This window comes from Sminthopsis crassicaudata, chromosome 4 (assembly GCF_048593235.1).
Source record: "Sminthopsis crassicaudata isolate SCR6 chromosome 4, ASM4859323v1, whole genome shotgun sequence".
NCBI lineage: Eukaryota > Metazoa > Chordata > Mammalia > Dasyuromorphia > Dasyuridae > Sminthopsis > Sminthopsis crassicaudata.
In genome coordinates, this window is record NC_133620.1 from 134,193,266 (window position 1) to 134,218,393 (window position 25,128).

Genomic DNA, 25,128 nt, shown 5'->3' on the forward strand with positions numbered 1-25,128 from the left:
TTCTTTTGCAAGCTGGACTGACTGCAGTCCCTTCAGGAACCGCTGAATGGCAAAACTTTCAAGTATTTTCTGCATTTTCTCTGCATTTTCCAGTAGATGTCCTCACAAGGCCACAGTGCCAAGGAGAGCTGATGCAACACAGTGAAGTGTGGGGTTTACATTTCTTTTGGTTGGTAGCTAGGAAAAGGGTCAAGCATTGGATCATAGGATTTAGAACTGGGAGGAATCTTGAGAGCAACTGATAATTTCATTTTACATATGAGGGAATGACAACTCACTGAAATTAAGTGAGTGATTCAAGGTCATAGGGGTTATAAGTAGTATAGATTCTTCTCATTTCAAATCCAGTGTTCTTTCTACAATACTATGCAACTTCCTAAATAACAACCAAATACATTAAGGGTAAAGAGTGAGAGGTTAAGAACAATAACAAAAACATCAGTTCTGGGATGAGATTACAAAGTGGAAAACAAAATAATATTTACTTTTCACATTTAATCCTGATAAGCCAATCATAAAAACAACAGGATAAGAAAACAATGAAATGGGACTCTATAATTGGCCATGGCCTGCTAATGTGGGATTAGAAATAGGCCCTCAGGGGCACAAGAAATGTCCCAAATAAGATTCTAAGGAGGATGTTGCATCATTCTGATAGGCTGGACCACTTGGAAAAAGAAAAAGGAAACTGTCATATTTCAGCTTGGTTGCCTGACAGAATGTGACAGCAAATTCCCGGGGCCCCAGAGTGCCCTGTCACTGAGTTCTCACAGGCACAGATCCGATGATGCTTTCACCAGCCCTCCTTTTCAGAAGCCAGGGGTAATTGGATGAAACCCAGTCATCCTATCAAGGAGCCTGGGCAGCTTATATTCTGCTTCAGCTTTCTTGGGAAAACTGAAAGCAGATGAATCTTTAAACAATAAAGCTTGTGTATACATGAGATAATGGTCTAAGTTTTAGTAGCATTGTAAAATATTTATCTTACTTCATTGGTACATAGAAAACAATCAATCTATGACAATGACAGTTTGTAAAATATCAAAACATATTCGATTATAGTTTGCTTGAATTACGCAAATATCTAAAAATATGACTAGGTCACGTCACCCTGGGATGGTGAAGGACATTCAAGCTTCCAGAAACCAACCTTGGAACCAATAGGAAGGGGAGAGCTAGTGTAAACACAGATGCATTTAATTCTCCAGCCCTCACTTTTCCTTTTAACCACAGTGCAAGGGGGCAGTGCCCCTCGAGACAGGCTGCATGAACTAAATTCACATCCCCTGGAGAAATGGCTCTTTCGATAATGATCCAAGTTTTAATAGCATAGTAAATCCTGAATAGCCATGCTCGTTTGAAAGCAGAGTTTGATAAATAATGTAGTGGTTGCTTAGTGGAAAGGTAGACGTAAGGGGTAAAGATAAAGGAGGAGAAAAAAGGTATTATAGGAATGAACACCTAACATACATGAAGATAAGGGCTCATTGCTATTCTGCAGATTAAGGTGGGGTGTCTATCGTGATCCTAGAAAAATCATTTGAACATTAGAGCTGGCAGGAATCTGGAAAAGAATCTGTCTAGATGAGGAAAATGAAGGTTGAGGAATTAAAACTGACCTAGCCATGGTCACATGGTAACTCAGGACTCCCAGATCCTAGTTCAGAATTCTTTCTATGACTTGAAAGTAACATTTTTGTCACACTTTCAAATAATTTTACATATATTATCTTATTTGATCCTCACAACAACCCTGCGAGGTAGGTGCAATTATCTTCTTTTTGAAGGTGAGGAAAGGTCCATACAATGAGTAAGTTTTTGAGGTGGGATTTGAATTAGGACCTTCCTCCCTCCAGGGCCAAGGTTCTGTCCATGATGTCAAAGTTGCTTCTCTACTGAGCTGCCTTTGTCCTCTCACCTGTTCTTGGGAACTACATCACGAAGGCACGTTGTCTTACTTCTTCACAAAGAATGAACAGGGTAAAGGGCAGGCTTAAGTTTTTGTGCAAAGAGTTTTGTGGAATTAATTGTGCCTATGGGAGATCTGGCCTGTTTTGTTTATCACAGAATCTCAATGTAGAATATTGGAGGCCATCCTTTCCGTCTGTATAAGAAACTCTCCTACAGCCTCCCCAACCAATAGTCACTGAGCCTCAGTCTCAATACCTCTGTTGATGGGGAGCTCTTTGTCTCCTAAGGCAGCCCATCATACTTTGGCACAGTTTAAAGTCATTTTCAAGTTGTTCTTGATTCTTCCAACTCTTGTATGAGTCTCTAGTTCACATGAAGAATTATAATCAGGAAAGAGTGGTCAGGAGATTTAGGAAACCAGAAATTACTCCTGTGACTTATTTTTTCTGTTTTCTACACATGTCAATATAAGGAATAAGAGTGATGATAGTGGTAAGGGGACCACCAGTAAACACAGGATCACATAGTCTCAGAGTGGGAGAAGTCAAACAGTTTAATGTTATGAGGAGAGATCTGGGTGTGGCTTCAATGCCTTCAGAAGATGGCTTTGTTCCAGGACCCAAATATGCTTCTCTCCCCCCTCCCCTACTTTTTCTTCAAACAAGATGGTCATTTTCTTCCCCCTTATATTAGAGGAAATGGCCTTATCCCATTAATTCAAAATGTCTGGGCATCTTGATCAATAATAAATGCATCTTGTCTTTTAACCAGTCATATGAACAGAGCACACTATTTTGAGCTTGCAGAATTTAATTTGTCCTGAGAAGAAATCATTGCAGGCATCTGAAGAGGAAGGCAAGTAAAGTACACGGCACACTTCTCAATACCAAGTTGGGTCCCCTGCAATTGCCCCTGAGTTGATTATTCCTTAAATGAAATCCAATGTCCTTCCTAATCCCTGCCCCAAGTTATAAATTGAAAGGGATGAGTTGGTAATTTTCCTAATTCTAGTCTGATTAATGGCCTGGTTAAGAGAAATGAGCCCTGGAGATCTCAGCACATAATTGCCACAGGTTCCTTTGACAACTCTTGGACACCTCCAATAGGTTCCCTGTTTTCTTTCCTTTTGCCCTCAGCACACAGAACAGGATGAACAGAGGAGAGAGCCAATCTCCTGTTTGAATGACTCCTTTATCTTCTGTCTACAGCAGCACAGAATTTTACATAATGCAAACACAAGTGAATTCCCTCAATAACAAACCATAAGCAGACAATCAGTGCTTAGAAACAGGACAGAAATTCACCTTTTTACCCAAGAAACCTTCCCATCAGTATGATACCCATTGATCTGATTCATTATGGATTCAGGCTTATTCCCTGCCAGTCTATTTCAACAACCACAAATCCTTTGCTGGTCCTCCAGAGGGTTTTAGGCTTTATAAGGATAACTGCACGCAGATCCAGAAAATGGAGGATGGCATTTTTATTGGATGTCCACTGGAAATTTCACCCGCAGTAGGGAGTGACTAATCCCCTGCAGATATGGCACAACACAATACTTAATCTAAATATTTAACAGAAGATGAAATAATAAGAAATGTGATAAAACCCAGGATATCCACAGAGAATAAAGTTGAATGGTTGAGAAATCATAACTTTGTCCATTGGCTTCAGTTTGATAATTGTCCTTCAATGAAACTGAACTCGGAAAGTCACAACTTAAAAAAAAAAGCAGCACTTCTTGTTGATACCAACACCACTGTAACACATACTAAATATGGCATGTAAGTCCCCAGCTGGTCTCTTTTTCTTTTTCTTTAAAAATTTTTACATTAATAAACAGAATGGAAATCGCCAAATTCAAATATTAGTAGTATAACACCTTACGTGCATTTCAATCTGACCACAAAATATCATAAACTCTTAACCAGTGTGTATTACAATAATGGAGAACACAGAATGTGCCATTTATATCCCAAAATCGTTCTTCTACTGAAATAAAGATTCAGAAATATGACTCCAGCTGTTGGGAAATTCCCACTTGCCCAAAGGCTTCAGAAAACTGGACTGTTGGTATCAATTTCAGTTTTTATTAAGGATGGGAAGGGAAGGAGGAATTGGGGAAAGGGAAGGAAAGTCAAATAAGACAAAATTAAGAGCTTTAGGACCTGCCCCCAAATGCCCCCTGAAATCGAGCCATCTACTTTCTAGATGTTCGTTTAACCAACAATCGGACGTCCTCCTCACTGAGACCACGAGGCTGATGAGAAGACGGAGTGTTGGGAAGTTCTTTGCTAGGAAGATCTCTTTTGTCAGCTTCTGCACGTGGTCTCGAGAAGAGCAAAGTCCCAGGAAAAGTGCACCGCGCCTCCCCCTGTGTTGACCATCCACATAGGTCAGACTGAGCTGAGCTTTACAAGGCCACGGACTGAGTCTTCATGCAATGAGTCTTGGCTGGCCAAGCTTAGGACATGCAGGGTGTGGCTGTGCGTGATGGGACTGCCTGTTGACAACATCCCAGGGGGCGAGGGGGCTTCCTCAGGTGTGAGGAACTGGTGGCCATCATGATCCTCCTTCAATGGTATCATATCTGTCAAAACAGTCTCTGATGTGAGATTGGGCATGGAGGAAGGTGGCGTGGGCTGCCCCAGAGACAAAGTGGCACAGGGGGTGCCCAGGGTGGTCTTTCCTGGCAGAGGGAGCTCCTCGCTGGTCAGGCTGGGCTCACTCTGGAGCAGCGGGGTAGCTGCGGCCTGCAAAACGAATTTGGTGCTCTGAATGCACTGATCTTGGTCACACTGGAGAGCAGGAGGCAGCCGGAAAGGGCAGCAAGTTGGGGAAGTCGGAGGCAGGAGCAGAGAGAGAAACGCAAGGGCAAGAGAGGCATGGAGAGAATAAGATGTGAGAAGAGAAAAATTCATTAGTGATGATTCAGTTAGATAATTGCCAAAAAGCACTGCATGCATAGATATCCAGGTTTCATTGTATTTAGGCAGCACAGAAAATATTCACACCGGCATCCAAATAACCCACTTAAATATACATATTATGTATACCACTCCAGTAAATATTTATGTAACAATGGTAGTCTGTGTCCATTTATACAACCATAATTTTATTTTATTTTTTTATGATACAATTTTTTTATTAAGGCTTTTTATTTCCAAAACATATGGCATGGATAATTTTCAACATTCATCCTTGAATAACCTTGTGTTCCAAATTTTTTTCCCTCCTTTCCCCCCACCTACTCCCTCTAGATGGCAAGAAATTCAATATATGTTAAACATGTGCAATTCTATATATATTTCCACAATTATTGTACTTCATAAGAAATATCAGATCATGAACATGGTTCTTTTCAACAATGAAATGATTTAGGCCAGTTCCAATGATCTTGTGATGAAGAGAACTATCTGCATACAGGGAGAGGATTATGGGAACTGAATGTGGATCACAACATAGTATTTTCACTTTTTTTGTTGTTCTTTGCTTGCATTTTATTTTCTTTCTCATTTTTTTCCCTTTTTGATCTGATTTTTCTTGTGCAGCAAGATAATTGTATAAATATATACATATATATTTGATTTAACATATATTTTTAATATGCTTAACACATATTGGATTGTTTGCCATCTAGGGGAAGGGGTGGGGAAAGGGAAGGAAATTTGGAACACAAGGTTTTACAAGGGTCAATATTGAAAAATTATCCATGCATATGTTTTGAAAATAAAAAAAGCTTTAATAAAAATATATACATATATGTACATAAATACATATATACACACATATTAAAAATATCAGATCAAAAAGAAAAAAATGCAAGCAAATAAGAACAAAGAAGTAAAAATACTATGCTGTGGTCCATACTCAGTTCCCATAGTCCTCTCTGTGAATGCAAATGGCTGTTTATCATAAGCTCATTGGAACTGGACTGAATCATCTCATTGTTGAGAAGAGTCATGTTCATCAGAACTGATCATTGACTAGTCCTGTTGCCATATACAATGATCTTCTACAATCATAACTTTAAAATAGATTCACTTAAACAATTGTAATTGCCAGCATTAAGGAAGAGAGATATCAAATTGCTTGCCATTTTAGGGAGGGAGTATGTGATGGAGAGAAGGAAAAAATTTAGAACTCCAAAATTTTAAAAAAAATTAATGTTAAACATGAACAAATTAATATCTTAATATGTAATTAGAAAAGCAAAATACTATATCTATATATATGGATATGTATTTATAAACATGTGTATGTATATATATCCTTTTATATGCTATGAGTGGTTTTTTCCATATAGTTGGTTTTTTTAGTTTAGTTTTTTTTTTTTTTTAGTTTTTAAAATATAGTAAGAGAAGGGAATTGTAGGGATATATTAGCCTGGATACTTGTGATATCCATTACTGGAGGGATGAGTTTACCCACTGATGAAGTCACAGATCTGCTAGAATATTTTTGAAATTTGGAAACTTCTGAATCCCAGGAATAGGCTGGTCTCTATAAGCCTAAGAATGTTCTACTGCTAAACATTCATTATTGCCATCAACACCTCTGGTTCACTTAAAAATAAATATTTAATGTTTTACATAATTGCATATATATTCTTTGTTGACAAAATTGCCTACTGTCTGAGGAAGGGGGGAATATGACAAAGGGAAAGAAAAAATTTAGAACTCAAAAAAATGTTAAAATTATCTTACAATCTAATTATTAAAATGAAATAATATATGTATATATTTACAATAAATACTGATCTATATTTTTACATCAACATTTTTCTAGTATCTCCTTTTTTCCCTCCTTTCCCTCTGATTCATTTTTAATTGCTTATGAGAACCTAAGAGTTTCATAGGATGAACCATACTTTTCTTAAGATAGTCTTAAACTGTGTCTTACTCTAAAATCATGGAATTTCAGAGTTGCAAGAGACCTTAGAAGTTGTTTAGTCTAACTCATACATTTCATAGACAGGAAATTCAGATTAAGGGAAGTGACTTGCAAAGGTCACATGGCTAGTTAAGGGCAGAGCCAGTACCTAAAACTGTTCAGAATTTTCTTTTCCCACTATAGGAAACAGTTCCCCTGGATGGTTCAGTTTGGTTCTCAATGCTTAACAGAAGAGTATGGCATTTGTCACATTTTTACTGAATCATTTTCAGCCAGTTGTGAAGTTTTCAGAATGGTGCAGGAAAGGGATAGGCAATGGATTCCTAGATTCCAATTTAGTCTAAGACCTAGTTTCAGAGACAGTTTGAAATAACTTTGATTTGACTTAAACATCTTAAATTTTGTTATCAAAGGTTGAGATGCTTTAGACTAAACTCATTAAAGACGTTCAATTAGCACCCAGACAGAGGACTGTGGGAATTGAATGTGGATCACAATATAGTATTTTCACTTTTTTTGGTTGTTATTTGCTTGCATTTTGTTTTCTTTCTCATTTCCCCCCCTTTTGATCTGATTTTTCTTGTGCAGTATGATATTTGTGGAAATATATATAGAAGAATTGCACATGATATTGGATTACTTGCCATCTAGGGGAGGGGGTGGGAGAAGGGAAGGAAAAAATTTGGAATATAAGGTTTTGCAAGGGTGAATGTTGAAAATTATCCATGCATATATTTTGAAAATTAAAAAAAAACTTTGATAAAAATGTTCAAAACCATCTTTGTATAGTATAAAATACAGCGTACCCACCATAACCTGATAGAAATTTAAACTAGACAATAGATTTATAACAGTGGATTTCTGTCTTGGGTCTTTAGAATACAGAGTTCTATAAGCATCTTATCTGCTGTAAGAACAGGGGTATTACAACGATATCAGTTATTTCTGTGACCAGGAAAGGTTATTGTCTTCCTGAAAATCTAAAAAGCACATATTATTCCCTTATCTTACTAAATCACACATGTGTTGGTTTCTCTCCTCTCCTTACTACATTTCTCTCACTGTTCTGAGAATAGTCCCTTCTTTCTGATTTTTCCATTGCATAAAATCCAGGGTTTTGCTCTTTCAAGAACTAGAAGAGCTAATGGTAGATTTTCAGAAGGATGATGGGTACTACATTTTTCAATTCTCTTTTTCTGAATATATGGTTATATGGCAATTGGGGACAGTGCAATGATCTGGGCTGAGGGAGAAGAGTAGCTAAGTAGGATAGATCACCAATTCATGGCTGTCTAATGAGATATGAATACTCATTATTAGAACTTCCTTATAACAATTCTTAAGCATGACAGAGTCACAAATTTATAAGAATTCAAACTTTGGATAAATTGTCAAAGGATTTGAACCAGTAGTTTTCAGAAGATTCAAAGCTATCTATGATCATATGAAAAAAATGCTCTCATTCGCTATTGACTAGAGAAATGCAAATTAAAACAACTCTGAGAGACCCCCTTCACCACCTATCAGATTAGCTAATACAATAGGAAAGAAAAAATGATAAATCTTGGAGGGAATGTAGGAAAACTGGGTACTAACATATTGTCTTTTCCTTTTCCAAACAGGATCAGAGATATTGATTAGATAGTACTTTGGACAAAGTCATCTATTCCAACTCCTGCATTTTACATTTGTAGACATTGAGGCACAGAGGTTAAGTGACTAAGGTCACAGAGTTAATAGGTATCTGGAACAGAAATCTAACTCATGTCTTCCTAACCTGAGGTTCAACCCTCCATCATCTCTACCACCTGGCTGCCTCTAGCTAAATAATGCATATTCTTCCCAAATTGACATTCCTAAAGCATAGGTCAGACCATGAAATTCTCCTGATCCAGAAACTTCAGGTGCTTCCTCTTGTTTCTAGGATAAACTAGAAACTTCTCTGTTCGGCATTTAAATATTTCATGGTCTGACTCCGTTGATCTTGCATCACTCCCCATCCTGTACTTTACATCTCAGCCAAATTGACTTATTTGCTGTTCCCTGCAAATGACATTTCATCTCCTGACACTTCTCCTTTGCACAAACTGTGCCTCATGTCTGAAATGCAATCCTTCCTCATCTCCACCTCTTGAAATTCTTGGCTTCAGTTCATGGATTAGTTTAAGGGCCACTTCCAATAGCAAATCCTTTCCTGATCTGCCCCACTCCCCCACTTCCTCCATCCCTACCAAATTACATTGGATTCATTTTATACAAATTATGCTTGGTCCTCTTTGTCCTCTTCCCAGTTTCCCAAGGAACATAAGCACCCTGAGGGCAGGAACCATTTCATTTTTGACTTTCTCTTTCTAGGACAGTGCCTTGCATATTTTCATGAAAGCATAGGGCATGAAAGAAATGCTTTTTTTTTTTTTTTAATGAAAGTAAAGACTCAACCCTTAGGGAAAAGCTGAATTTTCTCTAGTCCATTAATAGCAACAACAAACAAGTCTCATTTATTACTTTCACTTGATCTTCACAAAAAATTCACTTTTATATAATCCTATAGGACTTATTAAAGAGTTCTACATACATGATTTTTTGGGTCCTCCCAAGGACCTTGGCAAGGTAGAAGATATGAGTATTTTTATTTTTACCTTATAGATGAGGAAACTGAGGCAAAGAGAAGCTAAGAGATTGTCCTAGAGCCACTTAAATAATAACTTATTGAAGCTGAATTTGAATTGACTCCAAGGTCAGCCCTACCTGCTATACTACTTAACTGTAAGGTGAGTGTTATTTTTATCCCCATTTTATAGATGAGGACATCCGAAACCCAGAAAGTTTCAACAGCTTATTTGTTCAGTCGCTAATAAATCACAGCTTTGATACCATATCATCTGATTCCAAGTCCACCATACTTTCCACTATAGGACTTAGGCTCATTGAAGGTATGTGGGGGTGAAGGGAGCTAGGATGAGGTCAAAAGAGCAGGTTTAACTTGATATGAATCTTACCAGTTTGACTTCAAATCACTATACCATAGCCATCCTTCCTGAAGTCCACTACAACCTGGCTTTCTTTTCCTTGCAGGGAATTTCTGCTTCCATTCTTATATTTTCTAATGGAATGTTGAATAAATCCCCTTCAGTAGCTAAGCAATTGACACTAAGTCTGGTTTCTAATTTCATGTCAATATTATTTTTATGTTAAGTTTTTTTTTTTTTTTGCTAGAGAACTCTGTACAATTTAGGAAATTGGTTCAATCTTGACAGGATGGAGGAATAAGAGGAAGCCTCCCTCATTAAGCATACATTTTCTGGCAAGTATCCCAGGGATTTGAATACAATGTCTTTGCTAAGAAGTTTACTTGAAAAATTACCATTTGGAATGACTGATGACAGCTAGTACTTCTACAATGTTTCCAACTCTCCATGACTAAATATAACCTTTCCACATTCCTGGAGTCTTGCCAATAAATATTCCAGTTGTAAGAACTCACAATCCCAAATTAGTTGTTCTTTCTTGAAATGAGAATCACATCAATTCTCTGATGAAAATATGTTTTACCAATGGAAATTTACCCTGATTTGAAGGGAAGATGAAACTGGAAGCTTGATTCCTTCTTTGGTGATGGAAAAGAAGGTTCTCTCTATTCATGATTTTCAGGTAAATTCTTTTAAGGGGAGTGACAATCTGTAATACTTAGAGAATCACAAAATTTTGAGGTGGAGTTTAGAGACCAACCACTATATTTTAAAGAATATAAAGAAAGCAATTGTTGCTTATATTATTAGGTGGTAGTTAGGTGGCACAGTGAACAGAGGTCTTGGAGTCAGGAAGACCTGAATTGGAATATTGCCTTCGACACTTAGCAGCTGTATGACCTTGGACAAGTCACTTGACCCTAGTTTTTTAATCTCTAAAATAGGGATAATAATAGCATTAACCTCACAGGGCTATGAGGAGCAAATGAATTAAAGTACTTTGCAGACTTTACAACAATATATATATGCTAGTGATGAGGATGTCTTTTCCCCCTTTAGAGAAACATTGTGGTATAGTAGATAGAATGCTTCTATCTCAAATGGACAAATTACTTAACTTTTTGGTGTCTTGGGTACTTTATTGGTGAAATGAGGGAACTGAATTTGATGGTCACCATGGTCCCTTTCAGCTTTAAATCCTCCTCTTTTCTTCACTTTCTTCAAGATTCCTTCAATTTTAGATCAACAAACTCTGCCCTTCCATCAGATAAGTGGATAAGTGGAGAACTTCTAGAGATGACCCAAAGCTGCCATTGTTTCATTTCCCAGTTGTCTGCACCCCTCTCAATGCCTCTATCATGCTCTCCACCCTGAGTACCTTCCTTCTCATCTCTCCTCCCCTTTTCAGCTTTTTTCTGAAGGTTATTTTCCTTCATTAGATTATAAGCTTCTTGAGGACAGGGATGTGAATGTTTATTGACTAATAGACTTATTTTCTTTTTCATCCCTCTTTCTTCCTAATTCCTTGTTTATTCCTAACCATGGTTTCCATTAGTACTGCTTAGATTCCCCTATGACATTCAAAATTAAAGACCCAACTGCATTTGGTTGCCTTTCTTATTGCTCCTTTTGATTCAACATGTTGGCATTACAGTTTGATGTGTTCTGTATGAACCTAAAATAAAAAAAAAAAAAAAACATCCTTTTTTATGCTTTAAAAAATGTAACAAGTTCCAATGGGCATTTTCATAGATCTTCTACTTCACCACTGCCAAAGACAAGCACCATTAAAAATGGAAACAAACACTGGCTGAATCGCACCAGTCAAAACTGCAAGAAATATGTTTCGTCCAGTTTATCAGGGATAAAGCTTAAGGGCTTAAATAAATCCAAACATATAGCTGGGAGAAATATACTTTGTCTTTTTTAATCCACACGAAAGCCACACAGAAGCAAGCACATAAATACTGGACAAAATGTCTACTTTATTTTCAAATGTAGACTTGAGTCCTTGACTTTAGCTACTGCTTTTTAAGCAGAGTTTCAGAACAAACAAAAAAGCTATTTCTGAGCCTAATACAATTATCTGTATCTCTTTCTGGTTATTGAAGGAGAGATGGTGTAGGATAATGGATAGAGAGCTGGCTTAGATGCCAGGAAAACTGGGATATTCATGGCACATGTTGGTTGTGTGACCCTGGGCAAATTCTTAGTGTCTAAAACCAAAAGTTGAAAAGAAGGGGATGGCTTACATTGGTAGAGGGAATTGTCTCATGCAGGAGTTCTTTGTACTGAAGAAATTACATATCAAGTTTGCCTCTATATTAACAATTTTTTTTCCTCTCATTCCGGGATGTTATGAACGACTATAGTTCTTGGGAATATCAACAAAAATGACCACATGCAGTTTGAAAATATTTTATAATGTTTTGTAACTTTCTAATCCAACAAGTACCAACTATTACAAAGAACTATGCATGGCCCTGGGAATACAAAGACCAAATGAGAACCATAACTAATCACCATTTGAATGTCCATATCCAATTTTTGAACATATGGTTAAATGAGTGAATGAGGAATTGATTACTCCTGTTGGATAGCTTCCATATTGATTTCTGGCTGATTCCTAAGCATTGGCTAGACCATAGAGCCAAAAGATTATAGAATCATAGATTTAGAGCAAGAAAATATTTAGAGTACAGAAAAGATCTCTGAGAAGTATCTTAGTGCAGCTTACATAATTTCATAGAGGAAAAAACTGACTTGCCCAAGAAAATAAAAGGGGGTAAAGTGACCTGTGTGATTAGATTTCAGATCCACTGAATCAAATATATTGTTACTTCCACAGAAGAGTATATAATTTCATTTTGTCTGAGCTTATTAATAATATAATGCAATGAATCCATCCATAGAAATCTATGATATTGCTACTATTGTCCTCATTTTTGTAAAAATCATTTCTAGACTGGAGATATTTCAAAAAGAGACATTAAAATACTCATGGATGGAATATTGAGATGGAAAATGATTAAAATTTTCTCCTCATGTCTCCAAACTGCTGGAATTCTAAGGGAGATATTCTTTATATTCTAAGAGTAACATTCTTTACATACATCTCCAAACACATGTACAGAGATTCCTCTTGGGTTTTTTTTTTCCCCTTCACCTTTGGCTTTTCTGTTTTTCCTCTTACTCTTTTCCTTTTTTCCTTCTGCTTTTCTAGCTGGGAGAATTTTCTGTTTCTGCCATCAGAGGATGATTCCATTATTCCCACTTTTCTTATTAAAATCTTCACTGTATCACTTCTATCTTGGCATGTGTCAAGAGGTCATACTTTAATGAGTCCTACAAACTACAAACTCCCTAGTAAAAATTCCATTAACATGGAAAGTAGCAGTTTACTCAGTGAAAAGAGTAAAGTGAGAAATAAACACTATCATTTCTTCCTCATACTAATAATTCTGAGAAAACCTTTATGACTTAAATGGAACAGAAAGCTGGTGTCTAGTATTGGCCAGATCAAGTCATGTTTCTATTATTGCACAAAAGGTCATATCTATAGTATCAGTGCATTTGCATTATTTCAATTATATTACTTTGACAGCTGATTCACTGCCCAAATTAAGTTTTGGCATTTGGAGATGTGAATTTTCACATCTGGTCAATACTATCAAATAGTAAATCTGGTCTTACTAGAGATTTTTGCTTCCTGTTCTGGCTATAACTTATCAGTACCCACATAATCTTCAATAATGTAGTGTACAAGGGTGTAGAAGTCTTGAAGATTTTCAATTCTAATTTCTTATCTTCAACTTCTATTTTCCTTTTGTGCAGTTTTATAAGGACTCATTTTCATTGTAGGCTTCAGATACTAGTTCCCAAATACAAAAGCAAATGGATTACTGAATGAAGTCTGAAATACTCTTGACCAATAAAGATCTTTGACTCCACTGTTTGTTTCTTCCAGGAGGACAAAGGCCATCCTTTCCAATTGAAAGAATCATGCTTCATGATTACCTGTAACATTTATGGCTGGTAAAGGGGATAGCAGCAGGTTAAGCATCTACTGGTCTCATGGGCATAGGATGAGCTCGCTTTTGGGTACTATTATTCTAGTAGTACTGTCTCTAATCTTTGATGCCACGTTTATACTAGGCCAAGAATTCACGTAGGACCTGCTGGGACCACCCATTTGATCCTAGTGTTTCCTTAGGCAAAGCTTTTCATGGCTATATATAATATCTGACCACTCATAAAAGACTAGCTAAAATCAGTTCATATAAAATAAATATCATAAATACATACATATATATGTTTGGACTGAAGAAGAGAGGTCCAGGAAAGGTGAAAGGATTTTTTTGGGGGGGAGGGGGAAGCAGGGTAAAGGAGATTTCCTTGAACTGGATTATCACGGATTTTTAGTTTGCATCTGACCCACTCTAAAGCATAAGAAACTATGGAGACAATATGTTGTCTAAAATGTAATGAAGGGTGGAGGTAATGACATATTCAATCTACCAGCTAATCCTACTCTGGTCTATGCAAATTCACCTCCCAATAGAAAGCCAAGAGTTCAGAGACACCAGAAAGACTCCTCTACCTCCTTATTAATTATTGATTATAATTTTAATTAATTCTCCTTATTAATTCTCTCACCTGTTTGTTTATATATGAAATTCTATTCATGGAAGACAACGCCTCCCTTGATGGTAGTGATCAGAAAAAGCTTAAAAGGAAAACAGAAAAGGAAATACATTGATAAAGACTCACTAAGACAGGGGTATGTATGTAAGAGTTTTATACTAATGTGGTTCCATAGTTATTGCTTAAATAAAAACAAAAATGGGACTGGGATGGGATTTAATTAGGGTGCTTGCCTTGGCTGAAATATAACCACAAACCAATGGTTCCCCACACTTGGTTTAAACTTTGATAAATTCCCTTCAGGGAGGTTTTGCTTCAGTTTTACCTCAAGGGTTCTGAATGGTTTTAGACTTGTTTTCCCTCTTCTCTTCTATTGTGATTCTCCTCATTTTAGAGAGAAGCCTAGAGAGTGACTTGTCCCATGTCATACAGGTGGGTAGACATCAGAGGTCAGACTCAAAGGAATTTGAATGCAGGATCCCTTTCCAGAGAAAAGTGGTGATGGAGAAAAAATTTAAGTCCTTCACAATTATGTCCAGGGCCAGCCCTGACTCTCTGCAAATGTGTCTATCCTTTATAAAGGACTTTGTACTAGAGAGACCCCATCCCTTCAGGGGGGATGGAAGGAAGGAGGAATTTTTAAATGACTAAAAATTAGGCAGAACCTAAATATTCTTAGTTAGAACTTTCAAACCCATGCCAGAATGAAGAGACATTAACTTCCCCATAGCAAACCTACTTAATTCTCTCTTTCTGTCTCGTGATGGAAAAAGGCTGCTACCCCATGTAAAAGTTTGAGGGAGGGCAAATGCTTTGCATGTAGGTGACTTCCACAGTAAGCACATTCCTATTGGCCGAGGTCACTTAGGGAGCTAAGAGGCATATGAATTTGGTGGGGCTCACCTCAAATTTTTTTTCAGTCTTTGCCACGAATATTGCATCTAGAGGCAGTGTAACCTAGATTCATGTTCTCTCAATCAAGTTGTTTTTCAGTCATTCCCAACTCTCCATGATCTCATTTGGGTAGGGTTTTTTTTTTTTTGTTTGTTTTTTTTTTTTTTGGGTGGGTGGGAACAGAGATTCTAGAGTGGTTTGCTATTTTTTTTTTCCTAGCTCATTTTACAGATAAGGGAACTAAGGAAAACTGGGTCAAGTTATTTCCCTAGAGTCACAGAATTAATGTGTCTGGTCCAAATTTGAATCCAAGAAGCAATCTCATACACCTAACACTTCCTGTCTGTCTGATATAGGAGAAATCACAACCTTTTTAAACCTTGTTTTTTAAATCAGTAAAATGGAGACAATAATGTCTACAATGACTTATCTCATTAGATTGCTGTAAAAAAGGCAGCTTTGTAAGATCAAGTGTATATAGCACACGTAATACATACATACATATACACACAGAAATATATATGATTACTATGAATGTAGTTTGCAGATTTATTAATAATCTTGATGCTCCCTTTTCTAGCCAAAGTGGAGGAGATGCCAGCCTAAAGTCTAATTGATAATCTGAGAAATCATAATGGGAGAGGAGAGGGAAAACAAGTCTAAAAACATCCAGAACCCTTGAGGTAAAACTGAAGCAAAAATTTATTAAAGTTTAAACCAAGTGTGGGGAACCATTGGTTTGTGGTTAAATTTCTCCCAAGGCAAGCACCCTAATTAAATGATTCTGCTGTGACCACATCATTACATCTCAGAGAATTCCTTTTTCTTGGTTGACTGCTGGGACCATTTCATTCTGCCATCATACCTTGAAGACTTACCAAGAGAAAGAGCTATATACACAGTGTTTAAAGCCATTGAAAATATTTAAAATATGCTGACTTTTTTTTCCTTATTAGCTTTTTCATATATTATCCCTATTAGCATTCAACTAGACCAAAAATGAGATTTGCTTTGGAAAAAAATAACTCATAACAATTAGCATGTAATCTTCAAGCATTATGTGGCGAAATAGCTTGAATCTCTCAAAATTCAAAGATGAAGTAATCAGATTGTTTTTGTTGAATGAAAGAGACAGGATATGATAGTTTCCAAATTGATTTGTTCATAAAGATTTTGAAATAAATCTCTAAAACATCATCTAATATGCAAAACATTAAGGATCCCATAAGAAAATAAGCCTTCATTAAAAAGCCAAGCTTTTAATGCCTAAAAAAACTTGTAAGGGTAAGGGTCAGCCTAGACAATTATTCCATCTTCACTTAAAATGTCAAGATCCTGTGCTGTGTGTGATACTTGATCAGGGAGAGCACCTCTCCATTGAATAAAATCAATCACAGTCTTTAATAAAGTGAAAAAAGGTTCTTGAAGAATTTAAATATTTTTGAAATCTTGCTGGATAAATTAGAATTTTACATTGGCAGTGTTTTTAGACTGAATGATGAAACTTGGCCAGTGAATGTCCATCAAATATTGAGTCAGTTTGAAACTGAAGAATTTAAATGAATGGTGAATCTGGCATTGTACAAAATGCCTAAGCTATATTTTAGTATAAAAGTCCTAAAGAAATTTATCCTTAATAGCATGGTATTTCATGTATCAAGGCAAGAGAAGATTAACTTGGAGGTTCTGACTGTCTTGACATTTCAAAGACCAATGGAGCACAAAATGGATGTGTTTGAGGGTTCCCCCTCCCCATACTACTTTTCTCATTGTTGAATGGAAACACTCTCCACTATGACACTCACTCAGACTACTTATCTTCCACATTGGTCTTGAGGGTTTAGCTGAAGAACAAAATAGCTTTTTGGGAGTAAAAAATCTTAATCTCTTGAAAAGAAATTTCTGGGAATGAGGGGGAATTTTGGCTTTGGTGTCTTCTCCCATTTTCTTTCAGGCAGAAGAGGAGTTTCGGAATCTTGGAGGAGTGGAGAATTTGGACTTTTGCATCAATATTTTGACAATGCTCTCAGAACAATAACAGCTAATGTAAAGTCTGCAAAACTTGCCGGAGGAAAGGACAGACTTAAAAAAATATTGAAAGGCAGTTTCACAAGAAGTCTAATAGAAAAACTATATCATATCTGAGGGGAAACATCTTAAGGATTCTAGCAGAAGTACTTAGGGAGTTGTAAATTAGCCCCTTTAATGTGCTCTAAACTTGAAGCTATTCTCCCTAAACCTCCATATGTACTTAAGAGAGAATGTGTCACAGATTTTGGGGGGAGATATTTGGGAGCCAAACATGCCACTAGTAAATAATCCTTTCAGAAAGCTAATTTAGGCTAGCCAATTAATTGACAGAAACTGACAAGTATATTTATTGGGGATCATGAGCATTAGATCACCTTATGATCCCTAAGGATTACCTATAGTGGGGGTAAGTCACAGCCTCATTCTGGGGATCTTATTACAGTGGAGTTAGAAGTGGGAGATTGAATTCAGACACTGTACTATACCAGCCTGCCTTAGGCCTTAGCATGGGCTAAAAAGGCATGTGAACTAAACAGGAGGCAAAATAGGATTTTTACTTTTATGATCTTTACAACTTTTTCTTCAACAGTCATTCTTAAGAATATATCTTTATCTTTCCTTCCTCCCTATTACTTTCTCCCCAATTGACTGGAAACAGTGTGACTAAAGTAAGAAATTCAGACCAAATCATAGTCATCATCCCATTGGTCATTCCTAAATTGCCTCTGAGTTTTAGAAGAAGCTTCTTTCCCTTCACTGAAGTTCATTTCCATGCTTTTGGAAGAATGATAGAAAAAGTGACTGAAGAGTATAAGACGAGGACCTTTTGACTATATTTTAAAAAAGCATATGAATTCTGCTGTGTTCTTGTTAGCCCAGAAGCTTTCTGCAGGTTTCAAGACCCATCCAAAGTGGTCCCATATTCCTAGTAAAATTCTAGAATGTATGATTAAAGAAGACTAATGAACATCTAGAAAAAGAAATGCCGATTTTAAAAGAGAGCTAGTATGGCTTCATTAAGAACATGTCATTCAAGAACAACCTTAGTTCTGTTTTTTTAAATAGTGTTGCTAAACTGATAAATTGAGGAAATGTTATAAGTATAGTTTATCTAGATTCAGTTAAACATTTGCTAAAAGTTTTCATGTTATTCTTGTGGAAAAAGATGGATATATTCAGAACTAATTGGTTATTGGACCCAAAGAGAAAATAATGGCAATATTGCAACTTTTAAGGGCAGCTAAATGGTATAGTGGATAGAGTTCAACTCCAGCTTCAGATACTTAGTCACTTAAGCAAGTCACTTAACCCTATTTACTTCAGTTTCCTTATCTGTAAACCGAGCTGAAGGAAGTCATCTTGATTTGCATCAAGAGAGCAATCTCTTCATGAAGGATAATCCTAAATTAGTCCACATCTAGAGTTTAGTGTTCAGCTCAATGCATTTTCTGAAAGAAAATTATAGGCTGGAGAACATCTAGCAGAGGACACTAAGGATAATGAAAGGCCTCAAAGTTATGCCATATGAGGATTTTGCTGTTCAGATGTGACCAACTCTCTATGACCCCATTTCGGGTTTTCTTGGCAAATATACTGGAATTATTTGCCATTTCCTTCTCAGTCTCATTTTGCAGATAAGGAAACTAAGGTAGAATTAAGTGACTTGCTCATAGTAAGTATCTGAGCCAGATTTGAACTCAGGAAAATGAGTTTTCCTGACCTCAGTCCAATTCTCTATCCATTAAGCCATTGAGCTGTCCTACTAAATAATATTATGTTCTAATTAATCACTGTGTTTTTTCCTATTTCTAGCTATACAAGAAATTTATTGTATGGTTCTGGATTTATTACTTAAACTCCATCTGCTTTAATGTTCACATTTGTAAAGTGGGAAGAGCAATGCTCAGAATTAGAAGGCGCCTTAGTTGTCATGTAGCTCAGCCCTCATCTGACAGGAAACCTTTTTATTTTTTTCATGTATTTTATTAATGGTATCCTTGCCATTAAATACCTTATAGAATTGGCAGACTAGGACACTGATATTCTACTTCAGTGGGTAATTAAACATGCTACTCATTTAATGAAAGGTGAGGAGGTAAGTTTCTACAAATATCAATAAAATCATCCATAGAACAGAAATTAATCTGAGCAACTAATGTTGAAACAGATGGAAAGAAACTCTTTATCATGCTGTTTTGTGCATGGAGCTTGATACATGGTTGGGACTCAGTGAACACTTGCTGACTTTTTTTGACTGATGAGGCCTTGGTTGGGATGCCTGTTCTATGTGCCAGGCTGAATAAATCAAAGCAAAGGAATGTGAAATTTTGCCCCCAAAGACTAATTTCAGTTGGCACTCTTGAAATATTTTAGCTCATTTCTCGAGGTTTTGACAGTTCCTGGAAATTGTTAGGTACATAACTTCCACTTAGTACTAACATTACCCGATGTATAATAAGAAACAAAAACAATGGGGATTTGGGGGGAAAATACTAGAAATCGCCTTGGGCAGAAATTCCCACTTTTTTAGTTGGAGACTTTCTAACATCTGGATGGATTATATGGGATTTATTTGTTTTTTCTTTAAATTTAATATCAATTATTTCCTTTTTGCTTTAGGCCCTACTGTCAATTGTTTTGTTTTTGTTTTTTTCTCAGATGGTTGTTGGCCCTATCTTTGTCTTCCCCTCCACTTTGTAAATGACTCTCAGTTTTGTCCAGACCATACTTCTATCCTTTTCTTAAATTCCATGGGAAAGTAACCCTGATGCCAAAATTTCCTTAAAAAAAGATCAAGCAATTAAACATTAAATATTTATTAAATATTTCCTACGTAGCTGGTAGTATATGGTATAGAAGGTCAGGAGTCCAAAAGACCCACCTTTAAGTTTTCTCTTTGACGTATGCTGCTTGTGAGATCTAGGGAAAATGTCTAAATAATTTGAACTTCTCTAAGTTTAAGACCATAAGTAGCAGAGAAGTTGCCCATCTGCATTAGATGAGGGAGTTCCCTGACACTGGAGTTATTTAAACTACTGAAATCAAAGAAAAAATACATCTATGTCCCTATGAATCAGGTACTATGCTAGTTTCAGGAAAACAATAAGCAAAACTGTCTCACTTGAAATATTAGCTTGGAAAGCAGTTATCTTTCAAAAAACAGTTTTGCTTGTTTTTTTGGTTTTTTTTGGGGGGGCAGAAATCATAGGAAAAATAGAACTATTTTCATTTAACCCCAAATAAAGTGGAAACACTCTCTGGGTTGAGCCATTTCATTCTTCATGACCCCATTTGGGTTTTCTTGGCAAAGATATTGGAGTGGTTTGGAATTTCCTTCTTTGGTGCATATTTTTTTTTAAATACATGAGGAAATAGGCAAACAGAGTCATATAACTAGTGAATGTATGAGATCAGATTTGAACTTGGGTCTAGTACTCTTCTATCTGTTGTGCTCTACAAAGTCTTAGAATATTTACACAATTGATAAAGTAATAAGATAGGGCAATAATTTCTTCCAGAATCTTAATTTTCTTCTAAAGAATTTTTAGGCTAGAATATGTATTTGTATAGAATTACAACTTCTAAAGCTAGAAGAGATTTGGGAATTCATCATCTGGTGAATTTTCTACCATTTTTCAGATTTAGGATGCTGAGGTCTACAAGATATAAATTATATAACTTGATTGTGGCCTCTGAGGTAGGACTAGTATCTGGGTCCACCCATCCTGGTCCAGTGTTCTTGGAACTACATTGCAGTCATATTTACTGTGCCATATTGGGCCCAAAGTTCATTGCAGAGCTGAGAGATAGCTGATCCTTCTTCATTGGGATTTGTTTAGCTTTCCTGCCTTTGCTTCACAAGGCAGCAATAATCTTTGCTATATATCTTCTTAACAGCAAGAGGATTACAAATATCTACCAGAAAAATGTAAAACTTCTTGAGGGTAGTCACCATTTTATTTTGTTTATCTTTACAGCCTAACATAATGGCTACTTCATAATAAATCCTTGATGAACTGAAGTACTTTTGATCTATAGCATTCATTTTAGCTTTTAATTATATGATGTTTTATAATATGCTAACGTGAAGGACTTCAAGTAGTAGTTTCATAACGGCAGCATATTAAAATTAAATCTTTTTTTTTTTAAACTCTAGAAATTTGATGTGGAATATGGAGAAGAAATACATATCAGCAAAACAATAGTGGCTGCACAATTTTTAAAAATGAAAAAGTGCTTATGTCTAAAAATAACATCTTTAAATGTATAAATGGTATATGCTGAATTTTGCCATCATTGTCTATTCATTCATCATTGTAGAAATGGATGTGGCTTTTAGTAGGCAGACCCTACCAGTTGGAAAGCTTGGTTGAAGATTATGTGGTCAAATGGTCCAAGGACCCTCCTGAGTTAAATGAGTTTGGTAAAGTCTTTTTTTTTCTTCCCCATCTCCTTTTCTATTTCTGTGTCTTTTTTCCATAACTATTTTGTTTTTATTTTTTTATCTTTCCTTCTCCTAGAGGACCAAAACAACAGGAAGGTGATATCATGATTTTCAAGTGAATTGGATATGTAAGACTATCTTGGTATAGATAGAAAGAACAGATAAACTCTCACAAAAAACTCTACAAAAATCCAGCACCGTGTATACAATAAATTCATTTTTAGAATTCACTTGATTAAAAGAGATGCCTAATTGGCATAAAGAGCATGGTTTCCTTGGTATTTGTTGTAATGTCCAACAAATAATCCTGAGTCACTGGGAAGGCAGTGTAGTATAATGGACAGAGCTGACTAGGGAGTCCAGAAAGCTCAAGCCCTGCCTTCTACATACAATAATGGCATCATTATGAATAAGTCACTTAACTCCTCTGCAAAGGCAAACTTTCAGTTGTAGGAAAGGTATTTATCTCTATCTCTATTGATAGAAGGTCTCCTTATCTGGGAGTTTTCTATACCAATGAAATGAGAGCTCTAGTCCACATCTCTAACTCTGAGCATCCAAATATATTCTTGAAACTGTGAACTTCTCTTGAAGTTATTAAAAGAAATCAAATGCACTGGGAAATAAGTCATTTAGGTCTTAATATTCTTTGCGTTGGAATTTTATTGTAAGAAATCCTAGGCAACCCTAATAAAGATGAGAGGGGAATGATTAGGAACCATGAAGATACCATTTAGCAATATCAGCAGAAATAAGGACATTGAGAACACTGGTGACTATCAATGATAAAGATTTTTGAAGTACTTTTAGGTCTAAGGTGATTTCTGAAATCAGGGATTCTAGATAATTTGGTCCCACGACACAAAATCTCTACAACCAGTTGGATTTATGGATGCCTTAAATTTTCCTAACCTAAATATTCATAATAGGATGAAAATCTTTTATTGAAATGCAAATTACCTAAGAAAAGGTAAGATAATGATAAACTCTTTCACATAAAAGTATAAATGACTGATAATAGAATATTAGCTTAAAGTTCTAAGATACCAGAGTATGTGGGGCTAGAAATATAAAAAGCAGAGGAAAGTGGACTGAAAAGTGAGTCTACTGTTGCCTAAAATGAATTTCATCTGTTTCACAATTTTGCCTTAGGTGAATTTTTCCTATTTTGTTTTCAGTTTATATCAATAATAACGGACATTTTTAATACCAATTTAAGCACTTTATACACATTTTCTCATTTGGTCCTCACAACAACCCTGTGAGGTAGGTACTATAGGAATTTTTTTTTTAACAGATGTGAAAAATGAGTCAGGGAAGTTAAGTAACTTGCACATAGTCATTCAGTTAGAAGTGTCTGGGTTAGGAAATGAATGCAGATTTTATAGTATCTGACCCACTTTACCAATGGCACTTAAATAAGTCTGGTTCAATATTTGGCAGGGATCAACATAGGGCCACAAATCACAGAATCAATATCACATATATATAAACCATAACGTCATATAATTTGTAGCTGGAATCCCACCCTCCCCTACCGGCATTTGCAACCACCAGTATACCTTAATTAAAAACCTTGTCTTCTCTTGATAAGTCTCCTTTGAGATTTGATGATTAAGGCATTGGTCTTCCTTCCAGGAAGAAGTATGTTAGTGTGTTATTTGATTAGCTCATATCAAAGCAAAAAGCAAAAACATTCATAGGAAATCAGGTGAACACTGCTATGCACTGGCTCCTACCATATTGCTCTGAGACTGTGTGGCCCCATACATGGTGATTCCATTTGTTGGTGCTACTGGCTGTGGTGTGTCTGGCTGAATAAATCCTCTTCTATCAATTAGGCTGAAAAAGAAGATAGAAAAAAGAGGGAGAATGACTTGAGAACACAAGAGATTGTTCAGAAATATTTTTGTTTTTTCCCTCTCTTTAAAGACATTCTGCATCATAACATAGTTGATTGGTCAGGTGTAGGGGTGAGTGTGTATGAGTAATCTGATTGCCAAAAAACTCATTTCCAGATTAGCTATTTATTTAGGATTTATTTTGTATACATAGCTACTTATTAAATATGAAGTGGTTTTAATCAAAGTCAGGAAGAATAATATATGTATGTATTGTTGAAATAATGGATCTTTCAAAGTATAAAAGTTCACAGGACAATGGTGTGGAAAGGTCTATTGATAGAGAATTTGGTCTCTATTATTATTATGTGTCAGGCACTGTGCTAACATTAATAATAACTCACATTAATATAATGCTTTAAGTTATTCAATAACTCTATGGGGTAGATTGGATGGAGCAGTGTGATTTGGTACAAAAAATGCTGAATTTGGAGAAAAATCTGGGTAGATCTAGTCTCTACTATTTAGCACCTTGATGATTTTGGGCAGGTCACTTAACCTGTGAGCTTTAGATTCTTCTTCTGTATAATTAAGATGTTTAACTAGGTGACCTTCAAAATCCCTTCTAGTTCTAAGTTTGTGATTCTGTGAATATCCCCATTTTTGCAGATAAGGAAATAAATGGAGGCTCAGAAATGCTATGTAACATTCCTTGACAGGTCTCTTTCATGACTCATCAGACTTTCTCTACCAGATCCCTACCTGAGTAGCTTCTATCCTCCCCCTTTCCCCCCCAACTCCATTACTTTCTACTCTCTTTTTATGTGCTATCTTCCATTATTAGAATGTAAGGTCCTTGTGGGCAAGTACTGCTTATATTTGTATCCCCAGTGCCTGGAACATAGTAAATACTTAATAAATATTCCCTGACTTGAGTAGTTCAGTACTTTTCCCTTTACTTCATTGAAACATAAGTCATATATTACTGTCTAGATTCTAGAACATCACTTTTGAAATGATTGCAATATCTATCACATTCATATTTAGGCATTAATGAAGAATGAAATTATGGGGCTTTAAGATTTGTCCTAAAATAAAAGGAAAATACCTTACCTACAATTTCATCTCTTAAAAAATACTGGGATAGGAAAGGGCTTTTAACATTTCCCATGTCAGGGTTTTGACCTGAAGGTGACAAGGAGAGACTCTTGAATTCTTAGGACAGCTAGGATATTGAGGGGGATGAAGAAGTTGCTATTTGAGGAATAATTGAAGGAACTGGAATGGTTTGCCTGAAGAAGAAAGTCAAGGGAGGGCAGGGCAGGATAGCCATTTTCAAATATCTGAGGAACTATCACAAATAAATAAAGAATTCTATTTGTTCGGTAAGTCTAAACAGAGTAACTAGAGAACAAAAAAATTGTGGATCAGTTGAGACAAAGGAGAAGAAAAACAAAGTAAAATTGGATACTAAAGATAGCTCTCATTCACTCTAGCCTAA

The 25,128-nt window shown here is 36.1% G+C and overlaps 1 protein-coding gene across 4 annotated transcripts in view; it reads right to left on the reverse strand.

Moving 5' to 3' along the window:
* Positions 1-3,083: 3,083 nt before the first annotated feature.
* The window catches only part of ZDHHC14 (zDHHC palmitoyltransferase 14), a 314,472-nt gene continuing 292,427 nt past the window's right edge, over positions 3,084-25,128 (reverse strand). For 2 of the 4 annotated variants that reach the window (XM_074309440.1, XM_074309439.1), the window contains exons 8-9: positions 23,526-23,628; positions 3,084-4,664 (exon numbers count right to left, since the gene is read on the reverse strand). In XM_074309440.1, coding sequence (XP_074165541.1) covers positions 4,308-4,664; positions 23,526-23,628 — 460 coding nt within the window. In that variant the 3' untranslated portion in view covers positions 3,084-4,307. Of the gene's footprint in view, positions 4,710-23,525; positions 23,629-25,128 lie in introns of all 4 variants that reach the window. The other 2 variants (XM_074309438.1, XM_074309437.1) reach the window with 1 other exon arrangement.